At 41.3% G+C, this 18,326-nt stretch overlaps 1 protein-coding gene and 1 pseudogene across 1 annotated transcript; both read left to right on the forward strand.

Moving 5' to 3' along the window:
- Nucleotides 1-1,565: 1,565 nt before the first annotated feature.
- On the forward strand, nucleotides 1,566-4,466 carry LOC119799826 (granzyme-like protein 2). Its single transcript, XM_042054084.1, is given in 7 exon segments — nucleotides 1,566-1,689; nucleotides 1,801-1,878; nucleotides 2,872-3,022; nucleotides 3,335-3,467; nucleotides 3,674-3,742; nucleotides 3,744-3,929; nucleotides 4,314-4,466. Coding segments are annotated over 7 exon segments (894 nt in total).
- A 2,763-nt stretch (nucleotides 4,467-7,229) lies between these two features.
- On the forward strand, nucleotides 7,230-12,865 carry LOC119799827 (annotated as a pseudogene).
- The last annotated feature ends 5,461 nt before the right edge of the window (nucleotides 12,866-18,326 follow it).

The raw sequence follows: 18,326 nt of genomic DNA on the forward strand, positions 1-18,326 counted from the left end.
ACATTCACAGTGTGGCTTCTTGACAATGTGACCTGGTCCCAGGAAGCCCTGAGATAATGGAGATGTGAACCAAGTGCAAGGCAGAACGCTAGCCCAAGAGCCTGTCCCAAATGCTCAAAAGTCGTTGAGCTACCAGGAAAATGAGATAGCATTATCAAGATGTAAGAAATCAGAAGTGAGCATTGTGACAGCACAGGCCTGATGCATCTAAATGATAATCAGCTGCTGCAGAGTAACATCATAATCTAAAACCTTTAATATTCTATGTGTTTAAACTCATGAATTTTGAGTAGATATATAGTACTTCACTATACAAATATTTAATAATTATTCCAACATCACTAAACGTGTTCATCATTTGTAAATTAGGGGAAGAAGATTGAAGTAAATTAATGGAGGAACAATATAATGATAATCCCTTTCACATTCCTTAGGGAGAGGATGAAGATGAGAATATGTTTGATGATTCCAGCTTTGCTGTGGCTGATGAAAAGTCAGCATGAGGAGCACACACAGCTACATCAGAGCTCTCCCCGTGTCTATAATAGATGACAAGATTGCCTAGAAAAGCAACCTCAAATGTCAGGAGGACTCTGGTGTTCTAAGAAATGCACTTGAATTTTCATTCAAAAGTACGTGCATATGCAAGCTGCAAGAGGAACTAGAACTGATTCTTCAGGGGAGACAAACAGAGAAGAGAAGCAGGTTCCTCAGGGATACAGAGAGAGATAGAGAAATTGGTTCTTCAGGGAGACAGACTGAGAGAGAAGGTGTTTACTCCGTGGAAACAGAGAAGTGAGCAGCACACTAGCTTTGCCTACATCACGTTCTTCCCTGGGGACCAGACTGCCTGACAGTGTGGAAGAAGAGCACCTGCAGGCACTCAGCAGGACCAGCATCGTTCTGTTTCTGCTCTTCATCTCTCCTTTCCTGCCGCTAACCACTTTGTTGATGAAATGATTTCAACATTTGATGTGTCAAGAAGATGAGAACTTCATTGTCCTTTTAGACTGCATTGGACCCTTAATATTTGCATGTGGAATCATTTCCATAAAGCTACCTCTTCTGTCATACCTTCGTGACAGTGTCACCAACACCACACTAGCACTTCATCCCACCTCACAGTAGTGTTCCAAGTTCATGAGATTTTCCTAGGTGCTCCAGCTTTTCTCTAGGATTTTATTTTAAAAGAGGACCTTCAAATGTTGAACAGAAGAAGTCCTCATGGTCCCCCCAAAAGCAGTTAGACATGAGCTCCTCCTAGAGAACTTTACGGGATGTAGAGATGCTATTTTTTTGGGGGGGGGGTTTCGAGACAGGGTTTCTCTGTGGCTTTGGAGCCTGTCCTGGAACTAGCTCTTGTAGACCAGGCTGGTCTCGAACTCACAGAGATCCGCCTGCCTCTGCCTCCCGAGTGCTGGGATTAAAGGCGTGCGCCACCACCGCCCGGCTTAGAGATGCTATTTTTAAAGGAGATAATTTCCTGATCACAAATTAAAGACACAAAGCCATCATAGTGCAGTTCTCTGATCACTGACATGAGAAGGGGACTCCCTCTTTACTCGATGTGGAAGGCCTCAGCAGGCTCTTCCTCCCTCCTCAGGGTCCAACATTCCTGTGGGGAATGTGGTCGTGCTCACCAGCAACGGACTGACAAAGTGCTTCCTGCACGTTCACCACATGCATGGGGCAAGAACTCGGATCTTAAATATCACACAGGAAATTCGTGGTCATCGTCCATGACTCTCTTTCTATACAACATGCTTAGAAGGTGTGAGGCAACAACAGGTGACAATTGAGAACTGGTCAGCCCTCTGAGAAAGACGTTTCTGCTCCTGTTCCTCCTGGTGGCTGTCCTGCCATTCAGCTCTGAAGGAAGTAAGCAGCCATTCCTTCCCTAGAGTCTGGCATGTGTCACCTCTAACACTCCCACAGTCTTCCTGCCAGGCTCTGTCTAAGGTCTACTTCTCACTTCGTTAACCTCAACTTTTGCTGAGTCCAGCTCCAGCCCTGGATAAAGAGGGTTCTGAAATCACAGTGAACTACTTGTAATGGCTCCTGGTGAGTGAGATCTCAGTCATATAAAAGTGAGAAATTGTAAAAATATCATAGCACTCCCTTGGAAAGATACAGTTGAAAATGACACCTGAAAGTTCTAGTTGGCCAAACCTAAGAGTGGCCGCTTTATCCTGGAGCCGCCACCTGGATCGAGCTTCTGGCACAGCAATTTGAGGTTTTCCTCATGGTTTAGAGAACAATCTTGTTGTTTCTGAATGGTGTAGTTACTATGCTTCCTTAATCAGAATGGAGAAAAGGCAGCCAGAGTTTTCTACCCACTAGTGTATCGTGCTAACATTAGGCAAAGCTCAGTACTTAATTGAGAAGGACTCCAGGTGAAGCATGAGACAGAGGAGCAGCAGAAGTTGGTTTATTGGTTATATTTTAGATCTTCTGGTCACTGTATGCTGAATTCTTCCTTGATGGGTACTTGAGGTTGTATCTGACTCAGGGAGAAGTCTTGGCTCCATCATTACTACACGAAGAAACTGAAAACTAGTGAAAAAGTAGCATCATGCTTTAGCCCTGCGTGATCATCCACAGAAGCCTGGGACCCTTCCTATTTTAATCAATTAATTAGTCAATTAATTGACTTTTTTACATACTAATCCCAGTTCCCCTCCTTCCTCTTTTCTTTCTCTCCTTTACCCACCCCACTTCCCCATCTGCTCCTCAGAGATTTTAAGGCCTCCCCTGGGAAGTCAGGGACCCTTTATTGGTGTGTGACAGATGCTACAAAAGGTTCTCTTCTCCACCAGGTTTGTTGCACAGTTTCTATGAGCACACAGGTGCAGAACAAATTTTCTCTTCCAGGAAAAATCTTTTGGGGTACAGAAGCCAAATGCCACTCCCATCCCTACATGGCATTCTTAGAGATTTATGAAAGCCGATCACATCGAAAGCAATGTGGTGGCTTCCTGGTGGAAAAAGACATTGTAATGACAGCAGCTCACTGTAATGGAAGGTAAGAAGAAGCAACTGGCTTTGTTGCCTGGGACTGACCAAATAACAACAGATATGGGTTGTTCCTAAACATAGACTAAAGGTGAAGATCAACCTCACTATTGTATTTGACCTAAACTGCTTGTGGGACCAGATGGTGTAGGTAAAGGATCTAAATGGCTGGGGAGTTGTCTGAAGACCTAGAACACAATATTCCTCATTATTTTCTTGATCTTTGACTCAGTCAAGCTTTGCTTTAGACTGAGCCCTCCACCTTCAGTTTAGAGACTGATTGATTGTTCCTATGTTGTGCTTAATCCATTTTATTTTCAAGTGAAATAAATGTAGTGTTGGGTGCCCACAATATTAAGCAATGGAATAACACTCAGCGCATCCCCGTTGTTAAAGCTATATGTCACAAGGGCTATAATCGTGATACAAAGGTCAATGACATTATGCTACTGAAGGTACCATTTTACTGATTATTTTTGTTGCACTACCAGAGATTACTAGGGTACGCTTTCAGTCTTCTCTCTGGGTGGCTGGTCTATGGTCCCAGGTAATACAATGGGTCTTTGGGGTCTCTGCAGGTGGGGAAGGTACAGGCAACCCCATGTGTGGTATAAGTTTGCTGAGAAGCGCGAAATGAACTATTCTTCATCTTTCTGACCAGCTGAAACACAAAGCTCAACTCAGTAATGCTGTGAAGACCATTGACCTTCCAAAGAGCCAGGACTGGGTGAAAACCTGGGCAGGTATGTATGATGGCAGGCTGGGGACAACTGGTCAATTGTAGTCTACCTAACACACTTCAGGAAGTAAAGCTAGAAGTTCAAAATAGTCAAATGTGCCAAGTAATGTCCAGAGACTACAATAACTCTATCCATCTCTCTGTGGGGAATCCCAAAGAGAAGAAGGCTACTGGTAAGGTAAGGACACAGCTGTCTTCAAATGTTTGCCCAGGGACAGAGTTATAATGCAGACACACAGCCATGCCTTCTCCCACTGTACAACTGATGATAGTCTAAGGTTATGTAGGGATCAGCCTACAAGGATCCAACATTTTCCCTCAATCCTCTCTCCTTTCACTTTTGGAAAATAAGAGAACTACAGTCTACTGAGACTAAAGAAAGGACACATTAGGCAGGGACACTCCACTTAGTGTGTGACAGAGTCCATGAACCTTCATCCCATTTAGGACAGAGGTCCATGGTAGCCCTTAGTCTTTCCATTTGAAAACCCAGGACTCAGTGGAAACAGAGAAGAATGGGGAGAAATGAGTGTGGCTGGACGTGATAAGACGATATTTACAGGGACTTCTCCTTTTCATGTTTGTATGTGACAATGTGGCCCAGGGTATTGTCAGTTATAAATTTTGTACCAAGAAACCTCCTCGGGTATTCACCAGAATCTCAAGCTTTATTCCTTGGATTCGGGAAACAATGAAACTCCTGCAACAATCCTAGAAGAAAGCTCTGTATCGGGGCTAGTGTCCAACATCCTGGGGTACAGCTATTTGAATCTTAATAAAACAATCTGTCTTCATAAAAGTGCTGACATCATTTTCTTCTATGAATTCACATTTTAACCACTTTTGTGCACCAGCTTCTTCGCCCTCCTCTCATCTCATTGTTGCTGTCTTCAAATACTTCTCACTAAGCCTGCACATACCTATGCACCAGCTCCATTCTTACAGCACATATATGGGCCAGTACTTCAGTCCTGAAGAGTACTGATTTAGTCGGAGAAGGATGCCTTCTTCATTTCTGAATTCTTCAAATTTACCAGACTACAAAGGGAAGAAAAGTTCACAAGCCCTTCCCTAGTACTCTGCCCACCCCTCTAAGGAATTTCTAAGGTCCTAGGAAGTCCACTGTTCTCTGAGGCTCCTTCCAGGTCTCCTAGTCCAGCGCCCCAATGCCTCTTTACCCAGCTGTCATCTCATCTAAGAACTGCATTCACCTCTCTTTACCTTGCCCAGAGTGACTCAGGAGATGACACACGACAGCTCTAGCACCCAGATCAGGAACTTTAGCATAGGATCAAATGTTGTGTGCCTAGACCTGTAAAGTCGCTTCCACTGCATCAGGTCAGCTCAGTGCTTCTCCACTGGGTATAATCTTTCCCCAGAGCCCTCATGTGAGCTGAGTCATGAACATCCACTGAATACGGCATTCAGCTTGTGCTCCTAGTCATAGATGGCAGCCTGATTACATTTAAAAACAATTTCCTTTTTTCAAGGCCTGCAAAGCATAGAACTATTTTTTTACAACCTGTGCCTAAATTGGGTGTTCATGCAGTTATAATATGCTAGGCAATCTGAAATAATTTGTACCTTAACCAACTTAGATGTAGAATCATTTGACATTTCATTTTTTGTTAGTACAGACCATTTATTTTATTGTCTGTCTTTACATTTCTTTTTAATTTTTTTAAAAAAGGAAACATGCTATCTTTTTTATTTTGCATACTAATCCCAGTTCCCACTATCTACCCTCCTCCCATTCCCTCTCCCTACCCTTCCACTACATCTCCCATCCATTATTCAGAGAGGGTAAGGCACATTGCTTCAGGGAAGGTCCAAGACCCTCTCTACAATATCTTGGTCGAACAAGGTATCCATCCAAAGAGAATAGGTTCCCAAAAATCCAGTACAAGAAGCAGGTATAAAACCTGGTGCCACTGCCAGTGGCCCCTCAGTCTTCCCCAGCCATACAACTATCAACCACATTCAGAGGGACTGGTTTGGTTCTATACTTCTTCCTTCCCAGTCAGGCTGGTGTTTGTGAGCTCCCGTTTGCTCAGGTAGGCTGTTTCAGTAGGTGTCTCCATCAGGCTTTGTTCTCTTTGTTTATATTCTCATTCCTCCCACTCTTCAACTGGACTTGGGGGCTTAGCCCAGTGCTCTGCTGTGGGTCTCTGCCTCTATTTCCATCAGTTGCTGGATGAGGGTTCTATGGTGATGTTTAAGTTATTCATCAGTCTGACTACAGGGCAAGGCCAGTTTGGGCACCCTCATTTCTATTGCTTAGGGTCTTAGCTGGGATCATCTTTTAGATTCCTGGGAATTTCTCTAGTGCTAGGTTTCTTCCTAGCCTCATAATGGCAAATGGATTGGAACTAGAAAAAAACTTTCCTGAGTGAGGTAACCCAGACCCAGAAAGATGAACATGGTTTGTACTCACTCATAAGTGGATACTAGCTATAAAGCAAAGGATATTGAAACTTTAGTTCATGATCCTAGAGAAGCTAAGTAACAAGGTAAACCCTAAGAAAAACATACATAGATCCACCTAGGAAGGAGACATAGACCGCCTGATAAAATTGGGAGCATGGGGGTGGAGAGAGAAGGGAGGAAGTAAGGGGAAGAGAAAGGGAGAAGGGGAGGATGGAGGAGAACTTGAGGGAATGAGATAGTTGAAATGGAGGAAGGACAGAGATGAGAGCAAGGAAAGAGATCTTTTGATTAAAAACAATTTCTTACATGTACTCTATGCTAATTGAACACTCTCTAAATGTCTCACCTCCCTAACGTCCCTGTCCACCCTAGGCTCTCCTCACAAATCTCTCTTTCTCTCTCATGTTCATATCTATGTGTTTTGTTCTATGACCCCTGAGATTAACAATGACCATCTATCTGTGTCACTGCGGGTTTGAAACAATTCATTGGAGCCTGGTAGACTCATCAGTGGATACACACTAAAGACAGTGGTTTGCTCCTCTCCCAGAATCTATCAATAGCTCGTACCTGAGAGATGAAGAATGGGGCCCTGTAAGCCCCTACCTCTTCCTTGACTGATTGTTGATAGGGCTGGTCTCCTGTGGGCCCAATCCTGGTAACTACAGTTGGTGTGAACTGATGATGGCAATAATTGTATCAAGTCTAGTGAAAGGTTTTTTGTAGCACATCACCCCACCTTCCAGCTCTTATATACTTCCCATGCCCTCTTTCAGAATGCTTCCTTAGCCTTAGTGGGAGTCGTATAAGCTTCTTAACTAGGGGTGGACTCACAACAATCACTTATTTGTGCATCTTGGGCAGCAATGATTCTCTGAATTCAACCACCATTCATGGTAAGGAGAGGCATCTCTGATTAAGGCTGGGAGCCCCTTTTCTCTATGGGGGAAAACATAGGAATTTGGAAGTCAGTTTGCTGCTGTGGCAGTTCAGTTAACCATCAGAAAGGCACTCCCTATGGGCCTACTGCATCCTTTGTAGGGTATTAGCCATGATTACAGCACCAGGCATGGGTTTTCTGCAGCCCATGGTATGGGTCTTGAATCTGATTGGAGGTCAGTTAGGTACTCTCAAAACAATTAAGTTGCTATTACACTGGGGGACACATCTGGTTTTCCACAGTTTCTTTTTTATTTTTTTAAAATTTATTTATTTATTAAAAATTTCCACCTCCTCCCCACCTCCCCTCACCCTCCCACTCCAGTCCCAAGAGCAGTCAAGGTTCCCTGCCCCATGGGAAGTCCAAGGTCCTCCCCGCTCCATCCAGGTCTAGGAAGGTGAGCATCCAAACAGACTAGGCTCCCACAAGGCCAGTCCATGCAGTAGAATCAAAACACAGTGCCATTGTCCTTGGATTCTCAGTCATCCCACATTGACAGCCACATTCAGAGAGTCCAGTTTGATCACATCCACATAGTTTCTTTATACTTTCTTTATCTCAGTTAGTTCTTCCTTCCAACCCAAACCTATAACTCCTATCCCCTGCCTCTCTTCCAGCATAAAACGTTCAATATTTCCCTTCTTTAAGACCTCCTTTAAGGTAAATTCTCCCCTAAATTATTTCAGGTTTTCCTGGCTTCTACAGTTACTCCATGTTAGATATGGAAAACCAAACATCTGCAGATCTAGACTCCTCATATGAAAAAGAATATACAGTTTTGGTCCTTTGAGGCCTGGGTTAGCTCACTCAGAAAAAAATTCCAAATTCCATCCATTTTTCTACAAATTTCACTTTTCTGATATGTACATCTTTATTGTCTATTCATCAGCTGACTGCTTCCACTTCCTCATTACTGTAAGTGGGGCAAGACAAGGCTTTGCATGACCAAGCATTATAACCACAGATCATAAAAGTGTAAAAGTGATTAGCTCATGTGTCTAAGTACTCAAGAACATAGGCAAAGAAAATAAAGGGCTCTGAACGGTGTTTTTGTCTATATAAGGATGACTGGTATGTTGTGTATCCAACATGGTCTTTCCATTCATTCTACTCTCTCAACCACTTTCTATCACCTGCTTCTTATTAGAATAAATTCCTGATGCCCTCCGCATTGTCTACACTAATGATGGCCATCAGGCTCAATCAGTCTACCACCAGTTTTTGTAAATAAAATGTACAACTCACACCCATGTTTCACACACTACAGATGAGTGTGTTTGTGCTACAGCGACAGAGGTGAGTCTTTTCACACATGTTGCATGGACCTCAAAGCTGACAATAACACCTGGCTGTTTATAAGGATAGGTTCATGATCCCTGAACAGGTCCCCCAGCCTTTGTGTTGCTGTCCTGCCTCTGAGGATCAGCTTTGGAGGGTGAAGTAGGCACATCATCATGGCATCCACGACTCTCAGGATCTGGTCACAGATTCAACACCAGCAGAGAACAGAATCATGAAAATTTATGATTAGGAAGATAAAGCTTGACCAGGCCTGCTCAGTGGTTTTCAACCTTCCCTTTCTCCTACTTTGGAACTATAAAAGTAGGGATCAAGTAGTGGGAAAATGCAGGCCCTACTCCTCCCTTTGGCTTTTGGAAGTGGAGATAGTGTGTTTTATCTCTCTCCCTGTCCTCTGATAGACAGGAACTTTTAAGTGCCATCCTGGGGAAACCTCTTAAGTGAAGTGGGAATGAAAAATGAACTCCCTTCACATAATCTCATCAAAATAATATGTTCATAGCAGCAATATTTATAATAGCCCAAACATGGAAATAGCCTAGATGCCCTTCAACTGAATAATGGATGAAGAAAATGTGGTACACTTACCATTTACACAATGGAGTACTACATAGCAGTAAAAAATGACAACTTGATATTTTCAGGCGAACAGATGGATCTAGAAAAAACCATATTGAATGAGGTAACCCAGAGCCAGGAAGACAAAGTATGTACTCACTCATAAGTGGCTTTTTGACATAAAACAAAGAAAAAACCAGCTTAAAGCTCACAACTTCATTATTAACTTCGGTGCTCAACATATAACTTAAAGGAACCTAGACAACAAAGAGTACCCTAGGAGAGACACATAAGGATCAACAAAGGAAGAAGAAAAAGACAAGATCTCCTGAGTAAATTGGGAATGTGAGGGTCAGGGGAGAATGGGAGAGGAGAGGAAGGATGGGAAACAGAAAACATATAACTCAATAAAAACAAATAAAAATAAATAAAACCACGAACAAAAATACTTGTTGTTTTGGTAGGCTGCTCTTTTCTGACCTTTCTTTAGCATTGAGGAAGATAGAAAAGGGAGTGAAAAACTGTCTAAATGAACTGTCATCAGCAACATGAATGACAATTATGTTCTGAAATGTAGGATGATGGTGGATGGGGGGCTGGAGAGGAAGATCAACAGGGAAGAAAGATCAAAAGATGCCTGCAGTGGCCTGAACCCATGGGAGATAGGGCTGGATGGGGAGCAGTCACTCAGCTGTAGTCTCATTTCCTCTGCCAGCACTATGTTAGGGTGTCTTGCAAGTTTGTGACTAGGGACTCGGTGTTCTTTGTTCCAGAGGAGATTATTGGTGGTGTAGAGTCAAAACCACACTCCTGCCCTTACATGGCTTATCTGGAGGTCCTCACTGACAGAGGCTACACTCCCAGCTGGGGAGGGTTTCTCGTAAGTGAAGAATTTGTTATGATGGTTGCACACTGTAAAGGAAGGTAAGTGACTTCTCTTTGTGTGGAGAAATGCATGAACCAGAGTCACAAAGGGGCAGGGCCCCAAGGAAAGTTCCCAGTCCTGCTCATCTACAGACAGACTCCTACTTATAATGGGAAGACAAAGGGAACACAAAGGCATTCATTAGACAATTTACTTTGTCATCTTCATTTTCAGAGGACAGAGCTTTGAGGACGGCACCAGTCAGGACAAACTGCTACTTTCCTCCTGTCCTGGTGTAACCAGAGCTCTCAGTCATGGACTAGACTGTATAGTATAAGAGGCGACACCCCAGTGGGCAGGTAACCACTGGCTGTAAGACATTCTACAGCACCTCCCCGTTTATTTAAATAAAAGAGTTCTGGACCTAATACAAAATTATATACATTAAGAAGAAATATATTCAATAATTATCCTATCCTAACTAGATTAAGTCTTGTATAATAAATAGCTTGGCCAAGTCATGAGAGGAAACTAACTACAACTATCTAGTATTCAACCCCATCAAAGATCTGAGAAGGGAAATAATATTAAGCATGAAGTGCAATCAAGCAACTTCCAAAATGTGCAACAAATGACAGAGACAACTGGCTTCCTGGGCAATAACCCAAAGTCTCATTTGCAACGTTGAAGCAACCAACTTAGGCTAAGGCCAAGAATAACTGATAGATCATTTTCAGAGGCAGGAAAAATTTCAAAACTTTCTTACCTAGTCTTAGCAAGATTTGACAGTCCTACCTGTTCATTTCTGGACACCACATATCTTGTCAGTGGTTGAGGCATGGGCATTTCTTTGCCCAAAGGCCAGTTTTGCCAAGAAGAAAACAAGCTCCAAGTGGAGTGTCTTTGGTGCTCAACATTTTCTTGGGAATAGATCGATGCTGCCAGGAGCAATTGTGTCTCACTTCAACAGAACCCTAAGTTATTTAAATGCCATATTCTACAGCTCTTTGAAGTAGCTGAAGATTGCCTATTTATGTAGAATATAACCTCTATGTATATAAAGAACCTGATTAGTCTAACTATAAGTATGATAAACGTAGATGATTATTGGTCTATAATTCTTAATACCTATATAACTTAAAGACTAAGACTTCATATTAGAATATTATACAATAAACAACTGTGCAATAAATGAGGACAATGACCTCAAAATATAAACAATGTATAAGTATCTTGATCAGAGGTAGAACTGTATATTGCAATATTATAAATATATATCATTATGTAAAAAATGTCTTAAGCAGAGGTAAAAGCATGTATGCACACAATATTCAATATAATTTAACTTTGTATCAATATATACAAATTTATACCAATGTAATTGCCTATAAATAATAATTCACAATTATTCACTCTATTACTCACTATTATTAGTGTGAGTAAGCTCATACTAATCTATTATCCCATCCAATTTTCCCCTTTTTTAAAGCCAATGTAGCACATGTATGCGCTCTCTTTTTCTGGCTTATATAGTATGAGAGGTCACTCCCCAGTGGGCAGGTAACCACAGGCTATAAGACTTCCCACAGCAGGGGTATAACAATAATAGAGCACTTGTATCACATTCAAAGCCGTGGGTTCAATCCAAATACTGGAAGGGGGTGCAGCTCTCAGTGCTGTGGTTTTCTGAGCTCATTGCTTCTGGGAAGGCAGTGGTCCTGGGAGCTCCATCTCAAGTATAATTGGGGTCTCAAGTGGCTCTGGCCTGGAATAGAGAAGGCCTGGTGTCCCTTGGCTCAGAACGAGTCCTCATGAGAACAGCACTTTTGACTGCTTCTTTTCTCTCTCGACAGAGAAATTACTGTCACTCTTGGGGCTCATGATGTAAGCATAACAGAATTTATACAGGAGAAGATAAAAGTTAAAAAACAAATCATTTACCTACATTATAACCTCAATACCAAACTCCATGACATCATGTTGCTAAAGGTGCCATTATTTATTTTCCCCTTTGAAATTCTCCCTTCTTTACTCTCCTCCTGACTCAGGCCTTCTAATTGCCTCTTGTTTAACCCATTTTCTCAGAACCCATCTCTGAATTCCATGTCCTTACCACTCCAGGGGGTATGAACCCATGTCTAAGACAGCATCCTTCTCTGAGTAACAGTGTCTTCTTTCCTTTCCCCCACAGCTTCAGAGGAAAGCTAAGATGAGTCCTGCTGTGGCTACAATTCCCCTGTCTAGTTCACATGACTTTTTTTAAACCTGGAAATATGTGTGTGGCTGCTGGCTCAGGATGAACTAGATTGACAGAGCCCTTGTCAGTTAAACTGTGATCACAGGAATAGAGGCCTGTAATTTACGTATTATTTACAGTATTATTACCTGAATTACAATGATGATGTCCAGGTCTGTGTGGGCAGTCCAGGAAACATAAAACTAGCACACAACGAGAGTAACCACCAACCTTCCTCCCCACATCAGTAGACAGTGTCAGAGAAGGAAGTGGGCCAAGCAGATCTCCACTGCAGTGACTAACACCTGTGTTCTTAGGCTGCTAGTTCTCTGGGAACTGCAATTCTCCCGCTAGGCTTCATTCCCATGCCCAAGCCCTGCTTGCAACCTTCCCACAGGGTTCCAGAAGAGAAAAGAAGAGAGTGAAGTGAGACAATCTAAGTATTGGGTCAAGACAGAAGAAAAAATTCAATCCCTAACTCATGGGTCACAGGGAGCCGGAAGTAATCCCAGGGAGTCACACTCTGGGATTAGCTATGGTGAGGGGTCTGTAGTTGGGGAAAGGTGATTTCTGCTCACCTTTTTCTAATCAACAGGGAGCCTTTGGGGGACCTCACTGTGTGCTGGGATGGCCCATGGTATCATATCTTACGGATGTGGAGATACAAAGTCCCCAGCAGTCTTCACTCAAATCTCCCTATATTTGCCCTGGGTTAATGAAGTTATAAAATCATATAGCTGGCCCTGCGAGCTCTGTGGAATCCTGCTACAGAGCCCGCTCCAATACTGAGTGGACCTAAGAGGTGAGTCAGCGGCGGTCCTGTGGCTGGACAACCAGACACCCCACTCTCTAGGTCCTCCATGTGGAAGGAAAACCAGAGGCTCCTCCCCAGATTCCCTCAAGTTTTCCTGCTAGCACCTCTACCCACATTGCCATCAACCTGCCTGTTCCCTATGAGCTCATGGAACCCTACTACAGAACCTGGTCCAATACTTAGTGGACATAAGAGCCGCCAGCAGAGAGTTTTCCTGCTAGCCCTCAACCTACCCTACCCACAACCTGCCTGTTCCCTGTGAGTTCCATGGAACCCTCCTACACAGTCTGCTCCAATACTGAGTGGACCTAAGAGACAGCCACAGCAAGGATTGGACCAAGACGCCAAGACACTGTCAGCCTTATTTGAAGGAAGCAATGGGTAGGTGCCAATGCAAGAATTCCTCCAACATCCTAAAAAACAACATGGTAACTCCAGAACCCAGTGGACACACAACAGGAAGACTTGATCATCCTAATCCAGAAGAAGTAAAAGAAAATGACTTTAAACATAACTTTATGAAAATTATGGAGACCTTTAAAGAGTAAGTGAAAAACTCCCTTAAGGAAATGGAAGAGAGGACAAACAAAAAGCTGGAAGAAATTAATATATTTCTCAAAGAAACCCAAGAAAATCAAGAAAAAACTATCAAACAGGTGAAGGAAACAGTGCAAGACTTGAAGACTGAAATAAAGGTAATAAATAAAAAAACACAAATTGAGGGAGTTCTGGATATGGAAAATCTGGGTAAATGAACAGGAACTACAGAGATAAGTATAACCAACAGAATACAAGAGATATAAGAAAGAATCTCCGGCACTGAAGATATTATAGAGGAAAGAGACTCATTGGTCAAAGAAAACATTAAATCCAACAAACTCTTAACACAAAATATTCAGGAAATCTGAGACACCATGAAAAGACCAAACCTAAGAATAATAGGAGTAGAAAAGGAGAAGAACTTCAGCTCAAAGGCACAGAAAATATTTTTAACAAAATTATAGAAGAAAACTTTCCCAATCTAAAGAAGGATATCCCTATGAAGGTACAAGAAGCTTACAGAACACCTATTAGACTGGATAAAAAAATCCCCTTGCCATATAATAATCAAAACACAAAACATACAGAATAAAGAAAGAATATTGAGAGTTGCAAAAGAAAAAGGTTAAGTTACATATAAAGGTAAACCTATCAGAATTACACCTGACTTCTCAATGGAAACCATGAAAGCCAGAAGGTCCAGGGTCAATGTGCTGCAGACACTAAGAGTCCATGGATGCAAGCCCAGACTACTATTCATTCACAATTGATGAAGAAAATAAGATATTCCATGACAAAAAATGGATTTAAACACTACGTATCCACAAACCCAGCCTTACAGAAACAACTAGGAAGAAAACCTCAACCCAAGGAAGCTAACTACACCCACAATAACACAGACATCTGATAACCCCCACCAGCATAATCCAAAGAAGGGAAATACATAAACACTACTACCAAAAAATAAATGGAGCTAACAACCACTGGTCATTAATATCACTTAATATCAATGGACTCAATTCACCTATAAAAAGACACAGGCTAAGAAACTGGATACAAAAACAGGATCCAGCATTCTGCTGTTTACAAGAAACCTCAACCTCAAAGACAGGGACTACCTCAGATTAAAGGGTTGGGAAAATGTTGTTCAATCAAATGGACCTAAGAAACAAGCAGGTGTGGCTATCCTAATCTCTAACAAAATTGATTTCAAACTAAAATCAATCAGAAGAGATAGAGAAGGACACTTTATACTAATAACAGGAACAATTCATCAAGATGAAGTCTCAATCATAAATATCTATGCCCCTAATATAAAAGCACCCACATATGTAAAAGAAACATTACTAAAACTTAAATTGCACATCAAACCCCACACACTAATAGTAGGAGATTTCAGCACCCCTCTTTCACCAATGGACAGGTAAACCAGACAGAAACTTAACAGAGAAATAAGAGAACTAACAGATGTAATGAATTAAATGGATTTAACAGACATCTATAGAACATTCCACCCAAACAAAAAAGAATATACCTTCTTCTGAACACCTCATGAATCCCTCTCTAGAATTGATCACATTCTCAGTAACAAAGCAAACATCCACAAATTAAAAAAAAATGTGTTTTATCAGATCACTATGGAGAAAAGTTAGATTTAACAACAATACTACTGCCAGAAAGCCTACAAACTCATAGAAACTGAACAGTCAACTACTGAACAACTCCTAGGTCAAGGAAAAAAAATAAAGAAATTAAAACCTTTCTTGAATTCAATGAAAATAAAGGCACAACATATCCAAACCTATGGGACACTATGAAAACAGTGCTAAGAGGAAATTTCATAGAACTAAGTGCCCACATAAAGAGAACAGAGAAAGCTCACATTAGCGACAAACAGCACACCTCAAAGCTCTAGAAAAAAAGAAGCAGACTCACCCAGAAGGAGTAGAAGACAGGAAATAATCAAATTGAGGGCTGAAATCAACAAAATAGAAACCTAGAAAACAATCCAAAGAATCAATGAAACAAAGAGCTGGTTCTCTGAGAAAATCAACAAGATTGACAATCCCTTATCCAAACTAATCAAAAGACAGAGAACATCCAAATTAACAAAATCAGAAATGAAAAGGGGGGCATAACATCAGACACTGAGGAAATTCAGAGAATCATTAGTTCCTACTACAAAAACCTGAACTCCACAAAATTGGAAAATGTAAAAGAAATGGACAATTTTTTAGGTAGATAACATATACCAAAATTAAATCAAGACCAGGTGAACAATTTAAATAGACCTATATGCTGTGAGGAAATAGAAGCCACCATCAAAAACTTCCCACCCGAAAAACCAGGGCCATATGGCTTTAATACAAAATTCTACCAGAATACCTGTACTCCTCAAAGTGTTCTACATAATAGAAACAGAAGGGTCATTGCCAAGCTCTTTTTATGAGATTACAGTTACCCTGATACCAAACCCACACAAAGACTCAACCAAGAAAGAGAATTGCAGACCAATCTTACTCATGAACATGGATGCAAAAATTCTCAATAAAATACCGGCAAACTGAATCCAACAACACATCAAAAAATTATCCATCATGATCAAGTAGGCTTCATCCCAATGATGCAGGGCTGGTTCAACATATGAAAATCTATCAATGTAATCCATCATATAAATAAACTGAAAGGAAAAAACATATGATCATTTTATTTGATGCTAAAAAAGCATTTGACAAAATTCAACACCCCTTCATGATAAAGGTCTTGGAGAAAAGAGGGATATAAGGATCATATCTAAATATAATAAAAGCAATATACAGCAAGCTGACAGCTAACATCAAATTAAATGGAGAGAAACTCAACGTGATTTCACTAAAATCAGGAACAAGACAAGGCTGTTCACTCTGTCCGTAACTCTTCAACATAGTTCTTGAAGTTTTAGCAATAGCAATAATAAAACATAACGAGATCAAGGGGATCCAAATTGCAAAGGAAGAAGTCAAACTTTTATTATTTGCAGATGATAGGATAGTGTACATAAGTGACCCCCAAAACTCTACCAGAGAAATCCTAGAGCTGATAAATATCTTCAGTGATGTAGAAGGATTCAAGATCAACTAAAAAATCAGCAGCTCTCCTATATACAAAGATAAAGAATTGGAGAGAGAAATCAGAGAAATATCACCTTTTACAATAGCCACAAATAACATAAAATATCTTGGGGTAACACTAACCAAGGAAATGAAAGACCTATTTGACAAGAACTTTAAGTCTTAAGAAATTGAAGAAGATACCAGAAAATGGAAAGCTCTCCTATGCTCTTGGATAGGAAGGATCAACATAGTAAAAATGACAGTCCTACCAAAAGCAATCTATAGATTCAATGCAGTCCCCATCAAAATCCCAGCACAATTCTTCATAGACCTTGAAAGAACAATAATCAACTTCATGTGGAAAAAAATCCCAGGATAGCCAAAACAATCTTGTACAAGAACAGAACTTCCAGAGGCATTACCATCCCTGACATCAATCTCTATTACAGAGCTACAGTAATGAAAACAGCTTGGTATTGGCATAAAAACAGAGATGTTGACCAATGGAATAGAATTGAAGACCTGAATATTAATCCACACACCTATGAACACCTGATTTTTGACAAAGAAGCTAAAATTATACAACGGAAAAAAGAAAGCATCTTCAACAAATGGTGCTGGCATAACTGGATGTCAACCTGTAGAAGAATGAAAATAGATCCATATCTTTGCCATGCACAAAACTCAAGTCCAAATGGATTAAAGACCTCAATATAAATTCGACCACACTGAACCTGATAGAGAAGAAGTGGGAAGTAGCCTTCAATGCATTGGCATAAGAGACTATTTCCTAAATATAACTCCAGTAGCACAGACCCTGAGAGCAACAATAAATAAATGAGACCTCCTGAAACTGAGAAGCTTCTGTAAAGCAAAGGGCATAGTCAATAAGACAAAAAGGCAGCCTACTGAATGGGAAAAGATCTTCACCAACCCCACATCAGACAAAGGCCTGATCTCCAAAATATATAAAGAACTCAAGAAATAGAGACTCACCTCGAAATTGGAAACAGACAAGATCTTTGGACAAAATTTGGGAGCATGGGGGCAGGGGGTAGGAGGAAGGGGAGAAGGCGAGGGTTGAGGAGAACTTGAGCGAATGGAATAGTCGAGATAGAGGAAGAACAGATATGAAAACAAGGAAAGAGATATCTTAATTGAGGGAGCCATTATGGGGTTAGCAAGAAACCTGGCTCTAGAAAAATGCCCAGCAATCCACAAATATGACCCCTACTAAGACCCTAAGCAATAGAATAGAGGGTGTCTGAACTGGTTTTTCCCTGTAGTCAGACTGATGATTATCTTAAATATCACCATAGAACCTTTGTCCAACAACAGACAGAAACAGAGACAAAGACGTACATCGGAGCACTGGACTGAGCTCCCAAATCTAGTTAAAAAGTGGAAGGAGTGAGAGTATGAGCAAGCAAGACAAGACCATGAGTGGTTCATCCACTGAGACAGGTTGCCTGAGCTAATGGTAGCTCACCAACTCCAATTGGGCTGGGAGTGAACAGCATGGGAACAAACTAGTCCCTCTGAATGTGCTTGACAGCTGGGGCAGACTGAGGGGCCACTGATAATGATTTGTCTCTACTGCATTACCGGCTTCTTGGGATCCTATTCTCTTTGGATGTATACCTTGCTCAACCTTGATGTAGTAGGGAGGGCCTTGGATTTTCCACAGGGTGGGTGAATTGCCCTCTCTTAGGATTGGAGGGGTTGAGGTGGAAGGGTATGTGGAGGGAGTGGGAGGAGGGGAGGGAGTGGGAATTTGGATTGGTAACTTTTTAAACTAATAAAA

This window comes from Arvicola amphibius, chromosome 13 (assembly GCF_903992535.2).
Source record: "Arvicola amphibius chromosome 13, mArvAmp1.2, whole genome shotgun sequence".
NCBI classification, from domain to species: domain Eukaryota; kingdom Metazoa; phylum Chordata; class Mammalia; order Rodentia; family Cricetidae; genus Arvicola; species Arvicola amphibius.